The sequence below is a fragment of the Bombus impatiens genome, unplaced genomic scaffold (genome assembly GCF_000188095.3).
Source record: "Bombus impatiens unplaced genomic scaffold, BIMP_2.2 scf_0463, whole genome shotgun sequence".
NCBI lineage: Eukaryota > Metazoa > Arthropoda > Insecta > Hymenoptera > Apidae > Bombus > Bombus impatiens.
The window spans coordinates 1,967,606-1,990,954 of NT_176882.1; the positions used below are offsets into that span (position 1 = coordinate 1,967,606).

The window sequence follows — 23,349 nt, forward strand, 5'->3', positions numbered from 1 at the left end:
GCCTCGTCGGAACGCGAGGACATGGCTTGCAAGCGTGCGAACCTGTTCTGCGAACGTGCGAACGTGACGAACGTGGCCAACGACTTTTGATTCTTGCGCCGAATCCTCATTCAAATGCCGCACTGTGCGTCGCGTCGATCGACTACATCTTGCTTCATCACTGCTGCAAGCTGTTTCCAGCACGTTCTAAAATTAACCTCGATCAAAGTTGGTTCATGACTTTCTCTTTTTTCCAAACAGCTGGCTCGCTCGTTTCCTTCAGGCGTACGGGAATGCGTTCAACCTCGTTCCTCTCGGCAACGTATTTTACCTTTCCTCACGTCAGCGAATCAAACGCAGAGACCCGCTTCTAAACAATTTACAAATACCTCTCATGGCAACCGCGATTCACGAATACCTCTCACTACCAATAATAGCAGAGTGCGGTAATGCTCTAAATTTGAGACATTAACCATCATTACGGGGAAACGATAAACATTTGAAAACGGGAACACCCTTAATCGAATTAAAGCTACCGAATTCCATCGCAAAATTATAGTATACAGCACTGAATCGGGAACACTCGGGACCTCCGACATTCTTTATTTCCTTAATGTGATAATTAAACGGCACGAGTGTATTCCATAATGGTAAATTTTATTAAATGCGAGACCGTATCTGTACTGTTACTTTGCCTCGCGTTTTTCTCCCCCATTATTCTAACCTTCGAGTAAATACTCGGAATTTTTATCAAGATGTTTCGTGACGAAAATGGTCAGAGGTTTGAATACAACAGCAGTTAGAAACTCGGCCGAGGAGATTCAGTTAGAGAACGGTCTAGAGAGCGGCATTCAGACAGCTGAAGCAAAGGCAGCAAGTTCCAGGCCAGGTTCCAGGCATTCGCGAAAAGCATAATTGACCTCGAAGTTAAACTAACGATATTTTGAGTCACGGGGAGCACGGCGAGATAATGTACTCCTCGAGGACCAGGGCGTAAGGAATTTCGAGAGATTATTCAGGAATAAGCCAAGTTAATCTCGTCGGTCGTAGTACGTGGTTAGTCCCGCACACATACGAGGATAATATTTGACCCGATGTGATCGTGGAGGCAAGCCTGTATGTAAATTGCCGAATCCAATAGCTGTTTCTATCGTTTTTCGATCGGTAAATGATCTTCGAAGAAGACCAATCTACAATGATGCACATCTGTTCAGAGTGATTTGGAGTTTCAAACACTATCGTACGAAGTTGTCAAGTGCTTTAAGGCGACTTACAACTTCGATACACCGCATCGTCCCTATTATCGAGTTTCCCTGAAACAATGTTACGCAAAGATGTAACTTGAACCCATTATAGTTGTAAGCCTCGCAATTGCAGCAATGTCTCGTAGAATTCTAATAGACCAGTTTAGAATTACGTTACGCTGTTAACACATTTCGCTGCAATTACGTAAAAACGTGTCTTTCCTGTATTTCCATTTTTCAATTTAACTGTCGATTACATACGTTGACTGTCGTAACGCGATGTACCGAACGTTTCGTTAAACAAGCTTTATTTTTGAGAAATAGAACTGTAGCACTACGACCATCTACGAGCCAGCACTCAGACGGTACGTGAGTAATTTAACGGATTTTCGATGCCATGCATTTTTAGCTTCTCCGCGACACTGTCCCATAGTTCAGTAGCCGAGATCCTGTCATAAACTTCGCAGTTTCCAAATGGTCATGCGACGACCAACCTAATGGTTTCCGCCACATAACTCGTACCCTCTCGAATATTCCACAGAGGTGTACGTTCATACTAACTCCACGAACATCCCCACGTAACACTTGGTCAATGTCCCCTTTGCAAGAGTACAACGTACGATGGAAGACGGATACGAGGTATAAAGAATACTGAAGCAGCGCGCATCTTCGGTAAAATTTCAGTCATACCTCGGAAAATCCCAATCGTATCTCAGAAAAGACAAGTTAAATCGCTATCTCTCTGTAAATCGCTTCGCACGTCGCGAAACCTTTTACGTATCATGATAGCATCACTATCTCATATATACCTATATATATATAAGCATGATGCATACATGAATTGTACGTAAATACGTTCGAAAATCACAGTCAATCGATCAATCGATCTATCTTCTGTAATCACGTATCACACGCGCGAACATGATTGGTTATGCCATTTGACCGAATATGCACCTTTTATATGCTCGATTATGCGAGATAATTATACACGTGAGTTGAGAAACGGTAGGTATAAGTTGGAAAACCACACTTTGAGATATTTGAAGAAATAGCTATAATTTTCATGGTATGGTATCACCGATTCCCAATTTAAATACGGATATGTTCATCCAGATAAACGTTCGCATATGTTGAATTACGGTATTACATATATTTTTCATAGAATAAAATAAAACTCGAATTTGTACTGTTTTTTTAACTTAACCCATTTTTGTTGAAAGGAAGTGTAAGAAATAAGATAATTCTTCGAAAACAAATTTCTTCATTGATCCTTGTCTTGCGATACACTTCACTAACTTATTATACAAAAGATTAAACATTTCCGACTTGTACCGTTTAATGAGTTTTTACAAAAATTGGTATAACCAAAAAGATACTCGTCGTATCAATAAAAAAAAAGGACGTGATTTTGTGTAACGAAAAATAAAACGACAACGTTAAATAGCCATATTCTTATATGACCGAAATGAAATAAAAAGTGATTACAAATGATATGGATTCACGTTTGTTTGCAGTCATGTTGATTCTGGCTAGTCAAAGGATAGAAAGCGTGATCGGGAACTGGATGGGTCACGATGTCATAGAGCACGAACCAGCACCGACGAAAAGAGGCGCTGCTCCAACGATAGTCGAATGGTAAGACAATATTCTTAATCAATGTTTCTCTTCGTTCACGTGGAACTGGACAAAACGATGCTAAATAAAAACGCGGCAGATATCGATTGTTATTTTTCCTAAGAATATTTCCTCAGTGCGCTGGAAACTCAATCCACTCGACGATACCTTGCATCATCCTTCCACTACAGCTCTAGCTTCTACTAAATTCTAGTAGCGCAACCCAAATAAAACTGACTTCCCAAAAATAAACACTCTTGGTAGCCACCCGTCCCTCGTGGCACCTCTTGAAACGACTTCTTCTCCCAAACTGACAGTATATTATTCCCTGTAAAGGAAATAATATACGTGAAGTTGGGCGACGCATTTCTCGAAACGCTTTTAAGTCAGGCCGGCGATACTCCCAGGAGAAAGCCGATTTCGAGAAAATGGGGAAAATATCGGCAAACGTGTACGACGTATCGTAGGTTCATCCTGGCCTGGGTATCCGGCCTGATTTGGTCCGAAGTGAAGCAGCTGTGGGACGTCGGCCTCGAGGAGTACGTGAACGACATGTGGAACGTGATCGACTTCGTTACCAACTCCTTATACGTAGCTACGGCCGCGCTCAGGGTGGTCGCTTACTACAGGGTGCAAAAAGAAACCCAGAAGTCCGGATCCATGATCGAACTGCAACGCGAACAATGGGATACGTGGGATCCAATGCTCATATCCGAGGGCCTTTTCTCCGCCGCCAATATATTCAGGTCTTCATTGAATTTATTTTCTTCGTCCTATTCTTTCTTACTAAAAACATTTATTTGAATTATTGTTCAAATTTGCACGTAGTTCGCAGAGCCAGATATTTAACGAATAATTGTTTGATGATGAATTGTTTGGAAAATTCGTAGCGAAATTTGGACACAATTTGAAGATTGTACGTTATAGAATATATCATTTCTTTTAATAAACTTTTAATTCTCACGGCAAAGAATTTATTGACACAGCCCTTGTGTAGGCTTCTGCAATATTTCTTTTCACAGAATAAATGTCCTGTAAAGATATGGATGATATGTAGAAGACGAGAAAAATTCTTGACGAACGTTTAACTAAGCCATTAGATGCACAACAGGAAGCAGTATTTTGCAGAAGCACATAACGAATAATTTTCTCCAAACCTTATCAAACGTACGATATATAGAATAAAATAAGTTACATCGATTGCCAAAAACGCTACGAATTCTTCGAGCAACCCAATACCTACTAGCCAACACTAACTCAAAGTACTTGAGCACAAATCATAGAAAATTTTTATAGATATATCAATTTCGTTGTACGAAGCTTTCTAAAATATATCACGAACACTGGTAACCAGGCACAGCTGTCATAATTATATTGATGAAATTTCCTGAGCCATTGTTCATGTTCAATAGAAACTAAATATGTAAGTCCCCCAAATTGCAAGTATTTTCGTTAATACCACAACTTTAGAATGTTTTATTTCAAACAATTACATTATTTGAAATGTTACTTGGCGCCAGCAACTTTCTAACGCATAAAATTTCACGGTTACGCGTGAAAAAGGTAATTGAGAAGTACTCTAGTACGCTTTGGATAGTTCTTTGCACGATATCTCGTGAAATCCCGAGAAATGTAATTAGGCAGCACTCTTTCAGCATAAATTTCAATTTCACGCTCTTCAGCCGCACATACGATCAAACGCAACGCGACTGGTCTATCGATCTACTTGCAGCTCTCTGAAACTCGTCTACATTTTCTCCGTAAATCCTCACCTCGGTCCACTGCAAGTCTCCCTGTCTAGGATGGTAATGGACATCATGAAGTTCTTCTTCCTCTATGTGCTGGTGCTATTCGCCTTCTCCTGCGGTAAATCTCCATGTCAATTCCACGGGTCGATCCGTATAAAAACCATGACTGAAATAACTCTCACGAAACGACGTTATTCGTTAACTTAGGTCTAAACCAGCTGCTATGGTACTACGCGGATATGGAGAAGAAACGGTGCCCGACCGCGATGGCTTATTCTGGTAACACCAACGTCACGACCGATTCGAACGCTTGCATCGTTTGGCGTAGATTTGCAAAGTGCGTGCTACTTTTTGATATAGTAACTTCTAAATGAAGATTATAAACCTTGTTAAGTATAAATGTATTAAGGAAATATGTTGAGTATAATCTAATTGATCTTCCGATTTTCATGTTATTTAACGTTTGTTGGCTTATAGCTTTATATAACATAATCGAGAGGGGGAACAATCTGTCCGATTCAAAAATATAAAGTCTTCAATAATAAATGCAATTTTGTAAAAGAAAAAGACACTAACCGCAATATCTTCTAAATAGCAATGAGCAATACTTTCGAAATCGATATTTTTGATGTAAATATTTTTCAAGAGTACCGCGTAGGCAAATTTAATGAAAAATCAATTTCGGTGATATAAGATCGATTGGCAATGTATTGTACAGAAAATAAAGAATGCGACTTATCGTGTCTTTCTCTACAATCTACGAATTTCTTAACTAGATGATAAAGTAAAAAACGTGGAAAATTATAAATTAAATGTGATTTAAGAAAAATTAAATTAATCAAAGCTGAAAAATCATTGGGACATGATCGGTATTCTTTCGTCAGTTTGTTCGAAACCGCTCAAACGCTATTCTGGGCCGTGTTCGGACTAGTCGACCTCGAGAGCTTCGAACTGGATGGCATTAAAGCGTTCACCAGGTTCTGGGGCATGCTGATGTTCGGCACGTACTCGGTGATCAACATCGTCGTACTATTGAATCTATTAATCGCCATGATGAACCATTCCTATCAGTTGATCTCTGTGAGTTAATCTTTATCTGTTTGATCGTCGTCGTGACATAAATAGAGGACATTTCCTTTGTCATTGGAATCAGGAACGTGCCGATATCGAATGGAAGTTCGCCAGGAGCAAACTCTGGATCAGCTATTTCGAGGAGGGTGGCACGGCTCCACCACCGTTTAACATCATCCCGACTCCGAAGAGCGTTTGGTACATGGGCCAGTGGTTGTATCGCAAGCTGTGTGGCCATAGCAGAGCTGCCAAGAAGGAGCACATGAGAACGATCAGAGTGAGATTAATTCGAATTGACTCTAAATCAAAGCGTTGCTAATTTCATCATCGGATTTTCGATGGAACGTAGGACGACCACGAACATTTGGTAATTTGGTAATCTTGTTTGTCTAATAGAGAAAAGTTAAGCAAGCATCGGAAAGAGACTTTAGGTATCAAAGTATTATGAGGAATTTGGTGAGAAGGTATGTGACGGTGGAGCAAAGGAAAGCGGAGAGCGAGGGTGTAACAGAAGACGACGTGAACGAGATTAAACAAGATATCAGCGCTCTGAGATGCGAATTGATCGAGATTTTAAAGAATTCCGGCATGAACACGTCCACAGCCAGTGGCGCTGGAACTGGTGAGCTCAGTTGCACGATTGAAACGATATGATAACTTTATAGACACTAATTGTGTATTTCGATTTCGTGTGATAGTTTTGTAGAATTTGTAATATTTCATGGTATCCTACGATATTCTGTAATATCCTACAGAGTGTTACAATATATATCTATGATGAAGGATACTTATAAAGTCGATTTTAGACGCTAAACTAATAGTTAAACTGTTGTTTGAGGTTTATTCTTTATGTTATAAACAATTTCGTTTTACGCCAGAAATAGGACTGGCATCGATGAATCAGCTGACGCATCTTTCTTTCTGTCTCAGTTACACCATCAAGCGAAACACGAGTTTCTCACTTTGAAGCAAACGAACGAAATTAAATATAACATGCGTAATTCTACTTTGATTTATTGCATCCTAGAGTTATGAAGTGTAAGAGTGATAAAGGAATACTGTTTGTATCATACGTATTTTTACACGTATTTTTAGCGCAAAATAAAATTATTTATATCTTAAAAGATATGCCTCAAGTAACAATTTTGTACACGAATCTTTCTCACCGTTTTACTGTCTAGAATCGACCCTCGAATAAATATTCTCCACATATTTTGTGACACTCTGTATAATATCCTATGTTTTCATAGAATTTTCCGTTTCTATCTTATGTTCCCTATGCACGATCCCTTGGAGTTATGTTCGTAAAGCGTATCAAGTTGGTGGAAGCCTTATATCGTGACATGACTACGACATTAAGAAGGGGTTTGCTAGCTTCATCCTTCGTAAATGAAAGTTTCGAAGTTCGTTACTGGAACGCTATTAATCATTCGGTGAACCCCGGCGGTATAATTAATGCAATCAAGGATCGTCTGGCGCAAATATTGTTTCGTAGTTGGTTGGTCCGATTTAATGTGTAACGCGAATATTTGCCAAAATCCAAGTTACGAACAGACGCTTATCGCGTTAATGTTGTTGACGAACGAACGTAATTAATCGGTAATACAGACACGCACAGGCATTTGCCAAGACCCTTTCAGTTTGTTGGTAGCCGCTTCAGAGTAGTAGTCTTTGGTTTTTCTCTCTGCCCCATAGACGGTAGCCTTAAAGAGCTGTCCATAGGTGCGGGGGGTAAGAAGAATCGTCAGAAGGAGCGACGTCTAATGAAGGGATTCAATATCGCCCCTCAACCCAGTGGAAGTGGCAGTCTACCGCCGGTTGACGAATTTACAGCGTCGCTGCAACAAGTGCAACAGGAAAACTCCCACGAGATATTTGGTTCGACCTTGAGCGGGATATTTGGACCAGGCGCCACACCAAAGAAGAGTCCACATCACACCAGTACTAACAGCGTTCCGGGACTCGGTACGAGCAGACAGAGTCGCAGAATTAGGGGAAGTTCGAAGAAGAAGAGGTGGGAAAACCTTATCGAGGCAGCTAAAGTTCGAGGAAGAGTCTCGAGGCTAATTGGTAAGTTACGCGATAAACTGTATATTTTTAACCGTAAAAATAATTATGACAAAATTTCACTTGGTACACTTGATTGTACACGGTTAAATTTTTTAATTAAACTGTCATTGTACCAATGTCTATATATTTACGAGAAATTTAGTACTTCTTGTTGTATTTAGGGAGTAGAACGAATCTCGATTCAGAGTATGTTTCCATAGTTTGCGACTCTTTTTGATTCCTCAGGTAGATCTCGTTCAGAGGATTCCGTGTACTCGCCTGCTTCTGAAGATGGCGGTTCAAGATCGGAAGGATCGACGGACTCAAAATCATCATTGGAGACCCCTGGACCCGAAGTCCAGGCCACGCACCATTCTCATCACGCGCATCATTCGCATCATCACGAGGGACATCACATGTTCGCTCATGGCCTAGGCGCGCTGGTAGCACTCCGAAAGAAACGAAAGAACTTCTCAGACTCCAGGGCGAGTTCGGGAATGAGAAGCAGCAGCGGTACGAATCCGATGTACCCGATCACCTCGGCTCTCGTTTCGAAAGTATCGAAGAAACAACAACTACAGAGAGCCAGCAGCGTACCTGCTAGAGGACCGGAATTGGGCCAACAGCCGATTCCACCGAGGAGACACGAAGGCACGCAAAGTCAGCAGCCTAGTATCGACACACCTGAGGGTGTCAACGCTAACGAGCAACCTGGTGAGTCCCTATCGTACTTTTAACATCGTTTAACCCTCGTCTGGTGGTGGCTGGATCGCTGTAGTCTTTTTTCAGAAATCTGTCACTTTGAAAAGTATCGAAAATTGGCATTGAATATCTTTTCACTTTTGTTCAACGCTGCAACATTATCGTATATTATTTTATGAAAAAGTAAATCTACGGAATATTTTTAAAAGACTCTAATCGAGGAAAGAAAATTTTTACCTCTACATTTAAATTTACATGCAATTCTTTATCTTAAACGGTAGCAAACATGAAATATCTATATATTACGATCGACTGAGGACCAGTACAATCGACGAAGGTTAAGTAACCTTGAGTAACTCTTTTTACTTTGATACTTTGACTTCCAATAATCTTCAAATGGAACAAAGTCGAAACAATTCAGATTTTTACGTATATCTGGTAAGCTATTAAAACGATAAGACGATGCTAGAGTATATTTGCACAGACACGAGCATAAGTGAATTCTAGCAACAGCTAGAAGATGTTGTTTGTTTGTGTTGCGAAGTGGTTCCGGCTGCTCCGCTGACACCATCAACGACGGAGGAGAGCGTGGTCGCGAGCAGTTCTCTCCCAGCGACCATGAAAAGGAACGGATCAGCGACGCAGCTACAGCGGCTTCCGGGTATCGAGCCGATATCCGGTCACGATGTATCCGGAGGATGGCTCTGAGAAGATTCAACGATCTCTCCGCAGCAACGTATCACGTACTGCAATCGATATTTGCGCGTAGACGAGTTGCATTTCTACTGACCAGCAAAGGCTGGAACGACGACATCGATCGCGAAAGAGGATCGCGTAAGATCGCGTGGTCGTCGGCACACGCACAATGATGCCTTTTTGGCGACGACGCATTTCGCCGAGACAAAAGAAACTATATAGATATATATGTACATGTATTATTTAATAAGCGACGTCGCCCGTGAATCTCGAGCAACGCCAACTCGTCGACCCATAACGGCCCCCTTTACTTCGATGTTTCGTGGGAGAAGAAGAGAATGGGAGAGAGCCTAACTATAACTTTAATACGAGCGTCTTTCACCTAACGCGCCAACTTTCTCGTTTCCGGGGAAGATTAACTTTCGCGGCGCTTTATGTCGCTCTGAGAAACAAAGTTTCTGAACACGTTACAGACCGAAAACGCGCAGCGTTTATCCTTCAGAGAAAAAATGTTTCCCCGAAAAAACATCGCGAAGATTTTCATTAAAATTGTCCAAGTTTCCTCGCGTCGGTCGCGTCGATCTATATCGCGTTCCTAATGATCATACCGACGTAACTTATCATTTTCACGTGCTCACGCCATCGGAGTTAATCTCATTGTCGTCCGTGCGTAAACATTATCAGCGATGATTTTATACCGTGAGAATGACGATCGGAACAGATGATACTTCCACGGAGACGATTTCGATCCGTTCCGTATCGTCTAACGACCTACTATTACTATACTGTTATTACTATTGCTACTACTGCCAGAACGGAAGGGGCAAGTGGGTCGACGATAACTAACCTAGTCAGCACTAGTCGGACGATCTCATACGAAAGAAGAGGATTGCGACGATCGGTAGTTGCGTTAACATTTTACGGACGATTATAATTAACTCGGAAAAACTGGAAGAATCGTTATCGTCGTTCACGTTAATGGACTGGCGAACATGTCGAATTTATGCATGCCGCTTCAGGAAGCTGGTCTGCTGAAGATCGGTGCTCTTTTACAATCTTCTCCAATTTTTTAATTCAACTAGTCATCTATTACTGCTTTATTTTATCATTCAACGAACTCTAGTCAATGATCCGTACTCAAACGTATAGTATATTTTTTTCTTTTTATCTTACTCTTTTATTCTGACGAAGAAGCGATTATCATAGGGGAAAGGAAGGAAGTGATCGAAATTTAGGATACGTTTCTCCCGGTCGATATTCGTTTCCGGAATTTCTAACAACTATTGTAGAATCTGCTGACAGCGATAAAACGGACGGCCGAATTGCTCGAATCGAAGAACTTCGAACACGACGATTTCTTTTCTTCCCATTGACAAAAGGGAAGCGTATCCTAGCAAAGACGATTTGCTGCGTCCGCGGTAATCCTTTTTCCTTTATTAGCGGTTTACGAAGCAGGGAGGACGAGATAAATGTGTCACGACCAAAACAGAACGAGCCGTAGCGTAGTCGAGTAGAGGCCTAAAACAGATTAAGATCCGTACTACTTCCTAGATATTACGTGTACGTATGATAATAACTGTAATTAATGTGAACCCGGTGTCAGGAACGCGAAAGAGAATCTCGTTATCCAAAGGATCCACTCGAATTTCCATCGTCTTCGTATCCTATTTGAGTTCGCGAGCCTGACAGACCGTACGTAATTACTATACCGCCTACGTGTATTATTTATGAGATTATTATTGTAAATGTAAAGTTAGATGTCCACTTGGCAAACGTCGTAGTGAGTGTTATCTTGTGAAGCGGTTATCATTGTAAAGAAACAAACAAAAAAAAAGAAAAGAAAAGAAAGAAGGAGAAAAATAGAAACGCGAAGCAAGGTGAGAAAGAAGGATACAGTGGAACGAGAGTACACGCAAAACGGAACCAACGTTTTATTAACGACCTAAGCCGGTTGAAACAATAGATCGTAACTCGAAGACGAATCATAGAATTTAGCGGAATTTTTTAACGATCGAAATTAATATCGTTTCCGATAGCACAGCATTCATCATCAGAAGTCAGATATTTTATAGAGAATACGCGATCTGTTAGATCGGGGGCAAGAGTGCAGAAGTATAGGAGACCTCGAGATTAGCCATTTTGCAGCGTTATCGTTTCGTAAATATTTGTTGAGGCTTGATTAAAAATATTTACAAAAATTATAAGAGTTTCGTAAAGATATACGAGTTTCTATAACTGTCAGGGTACGATTCGAATTATTGTATATCGATGTTGAAGAAAAAGAAAGGTATGTTTAACGGATAAATGATTATTATCGAAACTAATTGAAATTAATATTGAAAAAAGCTTATGTGCTCGTTTTTGCGACATGGCCTACTCTGGACGCGCATGAGTTTCCCATCGAACGTATAAAACTCTTTCGGTTGCGAATGTTTCGTTTGGCGCTGTTTGTTAAACGAAGAGACAAACATATTTGAACGCAATGCGGGAGGTCCATTTTTCGATTACGTTCGTTTGCGATCATAGCCCAGCGTATTTGAGTAACTCAAACTGAGAATAGAGAGATCACGAGTGACCATTAATAAAATACCATTTATTCTGATACATCGGTTTCTTTCATACCTGTCATATCATATACAAACTAATGTTATGATCTGTCACCAGAATTCATAATTTCAGAGAAGCAATACTTCTTTACAAAATTTTTTATATAAAACCAACAACTTTTTTTGTATGAAGTCCCAGATGTATATTTCACCTTTTATTCGTCGTGCCAGTTGATTAAAGATCGAATTTCTTCAAAGTGTTATTCGCATGGTGCTAGCTGGCATCTGAATCGCCGCTGAAGCTTCTTGGGACAAGGATTTCCTCCGTTTTGTGGCTCTTGCTGGAAATTCCAAATATCAATTAGTAATTACTAATTACAATACGATGATAATAGTTAGTAATAATAGAAGTAAATATTATCATTTTATTCAAAGTTTATCCGACTCACCAGGATTGTACGATAACTGGTAACGCGACCTGTACCACACGTGACGCTACAAGGTGACCAAGCTGACCACTTGCTCACACGACAATCGACAGGTTCTGCGCGAGGTATCAGACCATTTCTAGCGTCAGCTTCACTTACAGGCTGCCCGCTAAGAATGTCTCGTACCTGGAATTAAATGAAGATTTCACTTTGTTAAGAATCGTTCACAACAAACTAATAAAAATACTCACAATGCGACAGGTATTGTTGCACTCTTCAGCAGTCAAGAAGTTGTTCCTGTTACCACGACAACCTCCATAGCCAAAGGGTACGCACATCAGTTTCTGAGGAACGAACGCCCACCTCTGGAAGTAACCCCTGCAGGGTCCAGGATCAGCTTGTTCCATACAGACCACTGAAACACAATAGTAAACCAATGTAAAATTCCATTCGTCCAAACTGCTCCTACTGAAATGAAATTTTAGATAGAACGCAGCTAACTCTTAATGTATAAATTCCATTCAAAAATATTTGGAAAACGAATCTTGCGAAATTATTCGAGCTACAATCTCTAGTTAAAATATCCTATTTAATATCTTTTTCGTTTGTCAATATGTACCGAAATATTTTAAGTTCCCTGTACTTTGTTTACTTTTTAGGTGATGTTGTATTATACAAACTGCGAAATAATTATTAAAATATTCTAAATTAGGCAATGAAAAACGAAGACGCAAAGAACAATAAACTTTCAGTTTGCTCGGATACATCAAAATGATAGATAGGACACTTGAATTAAGGAGAGTAAAATACTGCATCCGATTTACACGCCGCTTTCGAATTCTTCTAAAATTTTACCTTTTGCAGTCGCCATGTCGAAAGTACAGTCAGCCTGCTCCAAACACGGACGTTGCTGCAGCAATTCCAATTTAGAGGAGCAATGTTGCTGCTGTGACGGGTCTACCATCAACAGTCTGGTTCTCAATTTTACCCCCTTTCCGCAAGAAGCGCTACACGGAGACCAATCGGACCACTCAGTCACCTGAAACAAATGTTACATCTTACACGCGAACTAACCATGATTCAACGTTTGAATTCAGCGCTCAAGACACGCTACAGGAAGCGCTAAAGGGACTAAATCTTTACAACCAGGGCGCAGATAGCATACCTTGCACGTAGGATCGATCTGTTCCTCTAAGCCAGGCACGCACGCCGCTTCCATACATTTTTCTTTCTCGACAATGGAAACGTGAGGACATCGTTTACGACCCATGCTATTGTGGAATCGTCTTGTTCTCATCCTTAGCCCCGGACCACACGTAGAGGAGCACTCGGACCAGGAACCCCAATCAGTTGTCTCGCAAAAAGGATTATTAAGAACCGGCAGCAAATCAGTATCGTCTGTCTCCTCCTCTCCACTGAAGTCAGTGAAATAATAAATTTATAAAGGAGACGCGTACAATTTATAATTTAATTGACTAATATCATTGCGCAAAACGATCGAGGAAATGTTTACTAGCAGTAATTTCATTGTTTATTTAAAGCATATAGAGTTTCCAATATGTTTTCCATGTACTTACGGGCATTCCGGGATCGATGAGACACACATTTCCTTTGAAACTAATTGCCTGTTGCACTTGAACATTGCTGCTTTTTCAGGCATTAGATACGACCTGGTACGCATTCTCAGTCCTTTGCCGCAAGTCACCGAGCAGCTTGACCAAGCTGTGTAGTCTGTAGTCTGACATTCGGCTGAAAATAATAAGAAAATTAAATGTTAAAAGGCGTAAGTAAGTATGGTTTGTTAGAAGAGTGACTTAATTAGGAAGAGTAAATTTCTCACGTAATTAATTTGAGTTAGAAAGAAAATTATTAATAACTCGATCATTTAGCGACGAACAAATTTTATTGCTTTTACAATTTAAACAATAATCTTTACGCTTTGAGGCACTTTATTCCTAATATAGCATCGTTTATGTATATTGCTTATTCTCAAACGAAGGATTAAGACAGTCTCCGAATTCTAGTATTTTTTTATTAAATAGCATAATTTCGTTAGTTGACATAGTAACATTCTCTATATTCTAAAAAATAATACACATTTAGCGTTAATTGTCAATATTTCTAAATTAACAATTTTTCTTAAATATATCACTCTTCTAGCAAAACGATTACACTAGAATTAAATAAGAGGACATCGAATGTCGCCTACGTCTAGAAGTATCCTCGGTGTTCTCAGCTACCTCGAGCTGCGTGACTTGTTGCTGAAGAATTTCCTCGTCGCAACCCCGCGGAATAATTTTCTCTCTGTTCAAATACAACCTGGCTAATGGCTGCATGGGCCTTCCAGTTGGGTCGTAAAACGGTGATCTGGGATCTTCAGGGTACAGAGTGGTGATTGGTTTCATCTTCTCGCGCGGCTTTGTTTCAGAATTGGGCGACATGTAGGAGATTCCATTGTCAGTGCCAGCGTCCCACGGGTATAAATCGATTATCTCGCTTTTGGTCCAGGTACAGTCCTTTCTGCAGAGATTTAGTTTACTAACACCGACGACCCAATCTGGAGAAGGGCCAAACATGGAAGCTGCAGATATCATGGGATGTAGCCTATCCACTCTAGAATAATGAGAAATAGAAATAAGATTAATTGGAAAAAGTTTTTGAACATCAAGGTCTTCACGGCCCAGATTTCTGCAGTTATTACTATTTGTATTCAACGTGACCGTGTCCAATAAAAATATTATTTCAACGTTTTGCTAGTATTGCAACCACCTTCTTCGTGTCAATTCTGAAATTGTCATATTTTAGTATTTACATAGTTGGATATTCTATATGAAGAGCACACGGAAGGAAAATAATAAGCGTATTTTTGTTAGCATTTTTATCCTGATGTTCCTTGTTTATATTTAATGAGTGCTTATCAAGATCATCTTTTAATTCCTTGACCTATATTTAAAACAACCTTTGTTGATGTTTCTCTTTCTACAACTAGGCAAACGAATACTATATAGCATCTTTATATTCATTATATCTTCAGAAAATATTCATTATGTCACACAATTGCTGTAAATGTATTTATAATTATGTCGTAGAGTAATTATGTTTAGTAAAAACATACAGTTGTAGAACATTAATAATACTGATTTCAACATATCGTAGGTCAAGAAGTGAAAAAATCTGGCATCGATCATTTTCGTTACGAGCTGCTCAATTATCCAATTAATCCAGGTAGTATAGTAATAATTGTTGAAGAAAAGTTTTTCCATTTTTTTCACCTTTCTTTTCACAGAAATTGTTACAGAACACGAAGATACCGTGCCAACAATAACAGCCAAAAAATATAAATAATTACTTGAAACTGCTGGTAGTATTGCTGTTTACGTTTGGGTACCACAATCCAGCAGCTTTGATGAGCGTTTTTAATTTATTTCCGGTCTGAGCCCTGAGCTCAGATTCTACTCCTGACGCGGATCCCCACTCAGCTAACTGCCGGAAGCCATCAGTTGCGATGTGGTCCTTACCCCAGAAGGAAAATGTCGGCACGTGAGAAGCGCCGATTAGGTCACTGAAGTGGGTCAACCAAATAGAAAATGGAAAGTCTTTTGGATGAGTCACGTTTGACCAGAGTCCTTCCATTGTCAACTGAAACGCGAAGGTAGAAATTGCTGAGAAGCTATCTAGCTTTCAAGCCTTTACGAAGTATTCTGCATCGATTTTTACGAAATTGTCTATGCTATAAATATCGACCGACCTCCGTGAGATCGGCGCCAAGTGATTTACAGTACAATTTCTCACGATGACAGTTTAACGTACCATTAAGTTTCTTTCTTTTCTTATCGCGTTTAAACGTGTTTACAGAAAGCGAAATTTATCTTTATGACGAGATACGTGCTGACTATATCACACATTGTTAACTATCGTACAGTATACTGAATACAATTTTATGAAATTCGATGCTTGACATCTTATGAAACTTTTCTTGCATCGGTCGAATTTAATCTTTAATTAAGCTCTGTTACGGTCCTAAATTTTCTCACTTTTTCAATTAAAAAATAAGCAAACTTCCGATGTCTTTGAATGTCAAATTTAAGCTTTTGAATATTAGCTCCAAATTTGAACAAAGGAATCTTGGCAGTCGTCAACATAATGTGTTACTTTAGAATTTGTAACTGACATTGCAAAATTTAAAAAAGGATAAAAAATTATCCAAAGGACGTAACAGGGTTAAATTCTCGCAATTATTCAAATCAAAACAAAATTTCAGTTTCGAACCGCCTTTGCCAGATATTCGCCCAGCTCACTCACCGAGTATTTTGCCTCGTCGCAGGCGCAGCACTTGTCCACATTGAAGGTCGCGCTCTCGGCTGCTTCCATTTCGCAGAAGGTCTTGGTTAAGCCAACGTCCTCGGCGTACCATCGCACGCTGTTCTCCAGCACCATAGCTGTAAAGATAACGCATCCTGATCCTGACGGCGGTGCCTTCCACATCACTTGGATCTGTGCCAAGGTAACAACGTTTAAACTGTCTCGTTGCGGAAGCTCGCGGACTCTGGCCACGATAACGCGGTGGAATCAAACATCACCGATCGTTGGCTAGTAGCCAACCAGAAATTTATTTGTTATCTGTCTCTGTACATTTTCACCAACATAAGGCTAGGTACCAGACGTTTAAAAAAAGGAAGCTAATTCATATGTACGCATAGGTATAAAGGCTGTATAAAGGCTAATTCACCTCCGTTTTCGGATAATCGGAAGCTTCCGAGATGGTGTTGACGCAGTCTTCATTGAACGTGGTCAAAGAATCGGAAAACAGTTGAAAGTATCCTACACGAGCGTTAAGATTATTTGGAGCGTGTTGAGAATTCACCGAGAGCGTGAAACGCGTGAACTGTTGCAGCCTCTCGTGCGTTTGTGATCCTGAAAACGATTCGAATTTTTAGAAAGAAACGTTAAACGTGCGGCGAATTCGTTGGAGAACGATAAACGCTATTCCGGCCAGACGGAATATCTATTTGACCGGAAACTTTACTCAAATATTCTTATAGACTTCAAGAACTGTTCATGAGTTTATTACAAGCAGGGAACGATCGTTTGATCATAAAGCGTTTGTGAATATCTCGTGAATATCTTTGTTGCTGAGCACGCGCCTTCCAAGAGTTCATTCATGGCAGATCCACAGCTCAGCTGTTCACACCTTTCGGTGTAAACACTGTAGGATGGATGAGTGATGTTGGATATTTCGAAATTGGTAAAAGACAGAGTTAGATATGATCGTGGATGACACAACGAACTCGATTCATGGAGATCGACGATCTACGCATTACTATGCAGTTACTACTATAATACGAGGCTACATGCTTCTGTTCAATCTCCAGGCAGCTCGTGTACGACTCATAGAACAGTTCATAAACATTTCTGGTTAGTGTGGACCCAACTCTAGAAGATTATTTACTTTCTGGAATGTGTAGATGGTTAAACAAGAACCTTGGTGGTCGAGCAGGTTAAATTATATGGTTGCACGTTGTAAATATCGCGATCTTCGAAAGGGAAGCCAATAAACACGGGGTAAACGTCGTTACCTTGCAAACTGATCGTGTAAACAGCGTTGGGAATATATTTGTCGGCCTTCCCGCTAACGAGTATCCTATAGCCACCGTCGCCCGTAGTCCTCGGAGCGGAAGTTTGTTCCGCGGTCGGTCGCATAGGACATCCGGCCTGTACCGCCATCACCAGACACGTTGTCACGGTCAGGAACAACATCGTGCAGTCTGAAATGATGGATGCGTTTCAGATCGATTGTGTCAAATACAAATTCTCACGCTGGCCAAGTAGTCATGCTGACTCGATAACTTCCGGTATCGGTCATCTGGTAATTGTTGTTCACACAGAGACTGATGAGGTATATTAATAAAATGTGTAAATAAAATAGATAGGTCATTGAAACTCGTATCGTTTACAACTATATCAAATCTTGTCTAATATGAAATATACAAAATTTGAAGATAGTAACGAGTTAGATGTCTAAGGATATACCAAACACGCGCGATGAAAAATACCCAAAATATTCAAAGTAAAGCGTTCTTTAGAATATTAAAAGTATGAAAAAAATCTGCGTTTTATTTTTGTAACCACACTGATAAAAGAAAATCGATTTACATAAACATGCACAAACTGTTTATCACAATAGCACAGTGTAGGTGCATTCTCCAGAACACGTGTCATAACACAATCACAAACAGGTTGGTGCCTCTCTTTTGTATCGACAGGTTACAGAAAACCTTCCATTGAAAACGCAGCAGTCGTTAGAAAACGAACGCACGCTCGGGTAATCACCTGTGCAGATTCTAAACGACAGAGAGATAGAGATAAAGGAATCCCGCATGGAAGATACGCGCGTGTTTAAAATAAGAATTTTAATTACAGTGCCCGCATCATACGATTATGCGATGGTAAACTCAATACCAATTATAATAAACTAACGATAAGTATCGCCGCTAAAATGTAAGTAAATATGCAAATATCTGTGAGCGCCCCCGAGCAATTAGTTTCAAGATATTACAGATGAACCGTAGCGTTTACGGTAACGGTATCGTTCTGGTGTAATTAGCGTAAAAGAAGTTCAGACGATAAACGGTTTAAAAAGAGAAATGACACGCGTATGCTGGAGAGATCGAAGCGAACACAATGAGCGGGCGGTTAATGATCGAGCAGAGGACTAGAGAATCTAAAGATGCATCGGATTACGCGCCAGCGTGCCCGGGAAGTGGGTCGGGAGTTCGAACCGGCTCTCGAGATCACCACTCTCAACATGTAGGTGTAGGTTTCTAGAACGCTGGACTTGCTGTGGATCGCAGAAACAGGGACACGCGTTGGACGCGCGAAAACCGTCGCGTGTCTCCGTTTCGGGGCGAGTTCCACCTTGTAGATTTTAGAACATCGATCTTCAAATACTTTCATTCACAGAGAGGTTGCCAAACGAGTTACAGAATGGAGGAAGAGATCAAGTGTGGAAAGTAAAAGTTGATGAAGAACTAAACGTAAAAATTTTAATGCAAGTGCTGGGCAACGAAGAAACTTTCAATGTACACTACAGTTCAAAATTATTTACATACTTATTGATTTCTGACAAGATTTATCTTCATTATGGATATACGTATGGATTGGGGCGGAATTATTTTATTCTATATAATTATGTCTACAGCGGTTAACATATAAAATGTAACGATAAATATAGGTGCAACGCAAGTCCTAAAATTACTCGTAAAATTCGATTAAAATTGCGTAGTGCGACATTTGCTCAAATTCAAATATCGTCATTGTTAATCAACCAAAAGCGACGAAATAATGATGAACAGTGCAGTGTATATTATTAAATCGTAATAAGTAATTGATATTACAGAGAAGAAAAAGAATGCAGCGATAGTCAGTCTTTAAGCTGAGGTAATTGGCAGTTAGAACGAGTTAGAACAATTTATGCCTCGTTCTGTCCTTATCAACATCTATGTTAATATTCTTCACTTAAAAAATAAATAGCATTTTTTGAAGCTATGAAAACTAAAATGTACAATACTATGGATAATATCAATGATATAGAGATCCTATAAAAATTTACGTTTAATCGATCCATACCTTATCGTTCGATCTTTTTAATCCTTTTTATATCGCAAATTTTTGCACATCTCCAAAAGCACGATAAAAATTAATAATAGATTTCAGGACCGCTGATATCACACGTTACACACTGTCGTACGAGTCGTGAAAAGAAAATGATCCGCGTCTAACGGCGACGAACTGTAGTTCACCACCGCGAGCTCAACGCCCCTGACTGATTTCGTCGTGACTCACGACGTCCATGTGCAATTAAAAATAATAATCGTGGTGAAGTCACGTAATGTACGTGAAACGACGATTTTTGGAACCTCTGAAAATTAGTAAAATGATCTTGAACTATTTAATATACTTGGAACTACTTAGTTATCGAAAACGAAATTGGCGATTACGCAAACAGCTCGTATTTGTAAATTACTTGACTGTCTTCATACGGCAAATATAGCAACCGAAGGAAGATAAGTAGCTGATTATGTAACAGTTGTCGTCTTATGCGAATATTAAAAAATTGTATGCAGTAAATGAAAAATGAAAGAACTATACGAGATGTTAGATATCCAAATGTAAATTATCAAATTATCATTGGAACAGGAAGTGAGGGAGTTATGTTAATCAAGAGTCCTGTAGAATAATACAATTATTTTACGTAAATATGAAAAGAAGAGAACAGTAAAATCCATACAAGACATGATTTTAGAAAATGAATTGTATATAAAATTTGCATGGGCATAACTAAACAAACGAAACACAAGCGCAGATTTGTTTCATCTATTTAAGTGATCTCGAAATCCATTAAAATCGGTCGACCGAATTTTACGTATGTTTAATAATTTCATGCATTTATGGGAAATTTAATGGTGCAAAACGCACAGAATATCGAGGAAAATATAGTACTCGTTATAATATTTAATAAACGAAACAATTGTCTACTTGGATTTAATATCTTCAATTATATTCATAAAAGTATAACTTTGAGCAAATATCTGCAGTCTGATTAGAATATTTTACTTGAAAAATAAGAAACGTTTCTTGAAATTATTTATGGAATATTATCAAATCCTTGTATCTTACGTTGCACATTTAACTATCTCACAAATACAGTCTAGTTATCATTGAGATGAACTTCTATATCGATCAACAATCACGTCGAACGATTGAATTATGGGACTAGACCCAAGGATTTCTCTCAGCCAATTTACCCGAGACTCCAGAGAAATTGCGAGCACAATGAAACTAGTCCTTCTGAAACTTGATTACACAGCTTCACGAAAATACGGAACACCGCGTAAGGTTAGGACCGATGAACTCAGTACGTCGAATGAAATTAGAACGATCGAAATGTCGGAACAGAACGAGACGCAACTTCTTTTATGAGGCTCGCCCTTTCACGCGCGCTCGCGATTCCGCTTCGGGGTGTTTCGCTTACGGCAAAATTCGAAGTGGTTTACATTTCACCGAGAGACGATTACTTAACGATGTTCGGATAAAAATATATATATGTAGCGGACGTTTCGTAACGAAGTTGCTCGCAGCTTCCTCGCTCTTTTGCGATCAACGGATTTTCTAATAATTAGCAAAACTATGAAAATTAATAATTATAAATGAGAACGAATGAAAAAGAGATGCTTGGAGTTAATAGAAATCGTTGGAATAAAAAATATCACTTTACGACGAATATCGCTGATGAAAATAAAAAGAAAGCGTGAAGCAACATACCTGCTATACCACTGCACATGTTGGTGATTTTCTGACACGATCACGCAATATTTTTTCAGCGGACAGACAGAAAGAAGCCGAAACTGTAACGCGTACAGCAGAGCAGCCGAGATGTTAAGTAAAACGGGAGAACGATCGGACACGACTAAACGAGATGACGAACCGGACAGCCGGTATCGCGGGCCAGGAAAGTTAGCAGCGACGATTCGAAAAATATCAACTGCGGAAGCTCGCCCGCGCGTTCGACTTTTCTCATGTGAATTCTGTGTAAATCAACCATCGCTTTTATTTGTTTTCGTAACTTTTCTTAACTTTTTATTCATTGAAATAATTTCGTAACTTATGTTTGAATATTTTTTAATTGGGTAAATGAAAAAGGACAAAATGAAAGTAAATTACTAAATAAATTTCGATAATACAGACATTAAGAGATGTTTGAGATGTTCAGGATCTTCCATATGGATCAGGGTAATTCCTATTCAAACATTGATTGACCCATTTATGGGTAAGGCGCGACTCCAAAAATCATATTGTAGGTATGCTTTTTATGGACAATTTTTTATGAAATGATCATGAATCTTTCTACATTTATTTGTTATTTTTCAGACAAGCTCCAAAGAGTATGTTTTCCGTAAATATTGTTTGTTACATGTAATTATGTCAATTAGTTGCTTTATCGATAAGGTACGTGTTTATGTCTTTTCTACGATAGATAAATAGACGTATATCGCTTTTCTGCAAACTCCACTTTCGTTTCTAGAACCTAAATATATCGAGAGTGAAAAGTCAAAAAACACGAATCTTATTCTCCAGCGAACGATCACGTACGCGACGCATTAAACCGAAGGACTCTAATCGGCAGGCATTATCTCAAGTCATGAGGTCAGTTTTGGGTCGTCGTATCTTATTAAAAACAGCTTCCTGATAACGTATACTAGATAGCCACCCACATCTGCATTTATCAATATTTTATTCTTCTAGTTAACTAAAATTAATCTTTAACCACTCATTCAACATCTTCAAAACGTTTCATCCCTCGTGTGAAATAAATCAAGAAAAAGAAATTCCAGAATCTTGATTATCAGAGCACTGATTAATAGAACGATCGATTATCAGTACACTGATTAATGAAAGCGAAAGATTTGGAGATGATATCTCGTAGAAAAGATTGGCAAGCAACAAGGAATAATTGAAACAAGTCATTGCACTTTTACTCGAAAGTTTTTCTTCGATATTACTATTTATGAAATATATTAAACAAATGATCGGTCATATGAAACCAAAGTTATCCAATTGTCCGAAAAATTTGATTATACACGCAAGCATGTGCCGTGATTTTCATGCATTTAAGGGAAATTCAAAATTGCAAAAATGCACAGAATGCGGGTGATATAAAAATATACGTAAAATATCATAATATTCAATGCGTTAAATAATTTCCTACGTAAGTTCCATTTTTGTAACAAGCTACGTAAAAATAAGAATTGGAGCGTTTGCAGCGATAGAAATAGCAGTTCGAATATTTAGATTACATTTATCGGAAGAGATAAAAGATATAGGTTTGGAAAAGAACATTGAAAAGTTTCACATTCGAAGGTGTAAAAGTTCATTATTACGATCGTTAGTTGACTACGAATTTATACGTACATGTATTCGATTTAGCACGTTTTAAAAAGTGATTTGATTTTGCTTGATTATAAATTAGTTTACGTAAGCTTACCCAAATTACTGCAAGATCGAGTTATCTCCTTATTGCGATAGTTCCATCAATTTGCATAAACATACACGGTCTAATTCAATGGCCATTTCGATAACCAAGCTTCCACTCTACCATAGAAACCTCTCCGTTTCTCTCTTCGAATCATCTGCACTTCGAGTTAGAAGGAAACTCTATTTGAAAACAGCGCGTCGCTAGCGCGAGCAAGGCGTCACCGCGGCTCGCATGCGCGGA

The 23,349-nt window shown here is 39.2% G+C and overlaps 2 protein-coding genes across 14 annotated transcripts in view; one reads left to right on the forward strand and one right to left on the reverse strand.

The window, feature by feature from the left end:
• The window catches only part of LOC100743147 (transient receptor potential-gamma protein), a 99,819-nt gene extending 88,114 nt beyond the window's left edge, over positions 1 to 11,705 (forward strand). For 7 of the 9 annotated variants that reach the window (XM_024368592.2, XM_024368593.2, XM_024368591.2 and 4 more), the window contains 10 exons: positions 2,738 to 2,858; positions 3,305 to 3,583; positions 4,570 to 4,703; positions 4,793 to 4,922; positions 5,470 to 5,665; positions 5,739 to 5,933; positions 6,053 to 6,278; positions 7,352 to 7,726; positions 7,952 to 8,419; positions 8,952 to 11,705. In XM_024368592.2, coding sequence (XP_024224360.1) covers positions 2,738 to 2,858; positions 3,305 to 3,583; positions 4,570 to 4,703; positions 4,793 to 4,922; positions 5,470 to 5,665; positions 5,739 to 5,933; positions 6,053 to 6,278; positions 7,352 to 7,726; positions 7,952 to 8,419; positions 8,952 to 9,115 — 2,288 coding nt within the window. In that variant the 3' untranslated portion in view covers positions 9,116 to 11,705. The remainder of the gene's footprint in view (positions 1 to 2,737; positions 2,859 to 3,304; positions 3,584 to 4,569; positions 4,704 to 4,792; positions 4,923 to 5,469; positions 5,666 to 5,738; positions 5,934 to 6,052; positions 6,279 to 7,351; positions 7,727 to 7,951; positions 8,420 to 8,951) is intronic. The other 2 variants (XM_033321474.1, XM_033321475.1) reach the window with 1 other exon arrangement.
• LOC100743350 (spondin-1) lies at positions 11,676 to 23,336 on the reverse strand. Of its 5 annotated transcripts, none has more exons than XM_012387169.3 (12): positions 23,119 to 23,336; positions 17,654 to 17,842; positions 16,807 to 16,991; positions 16,380 to 16,571; positions 15,427 to 15,716; positions 14,287 to 14,690; positions 13,655 to 13,826; positions 13,243 to 13,492; positions 12,933 to 13,116; positions 12,329 to 12,492; positions 12,099 to 12,263; positions 11,676 to 11,990 (listed from the first exon to the last, which is right to left on the reverse strand). In XM_012387169.3, the coding sequence occupies exons 2-12, from the start codon at positions 17,832 to 17,834 to the stop codon at positions 11,910 to 11,912; spliced, it is 2,268 nt and encodes a 755-aa protein (XP_012242592.1). In that variant the 5' UTR covers positions 17,835 to 17,842; positions 23,119 to 23,336; the 3' UTR covers positions 11,676 to 11,909. The 5 variants fall into 5 exon arrangements, with proteins under 5 accessions (XP_012242592.1, XP_003490672.1, XP_012242591.1 ...); XM_003490624.4 differs by lacking the exon at positions 23,119 to 23,336 and adding an exon at positions 21,399 to 21,573; XM_012387168.3 differs by lacking the exon at positions 23,119 to 23,336 and adding an exon at positions 20,882 to 21,075.
• Between the last annotated feature and the right edge of the window lie 13 nt (positions 23,337 to 23,349).

Coding starts and splice junctions, on each gene's coding strand:
- LOC100743350 (XM_003490624.4), bottom strand. Junction 15,717..16,379: donor GCGACGAGGCAAAATACTCG/GTGAGTGAGCTG, acceptor TTCGCGTTTCAG/TTGACAATGGAAGGACTCTG. Junction 11,991..12,098: donor CCAGTTATCGTACAATCCTG/GTGAGTCGGATA, acceptor TGGAATTTCCAG/CAAGAGCCACAAAACGGAGG.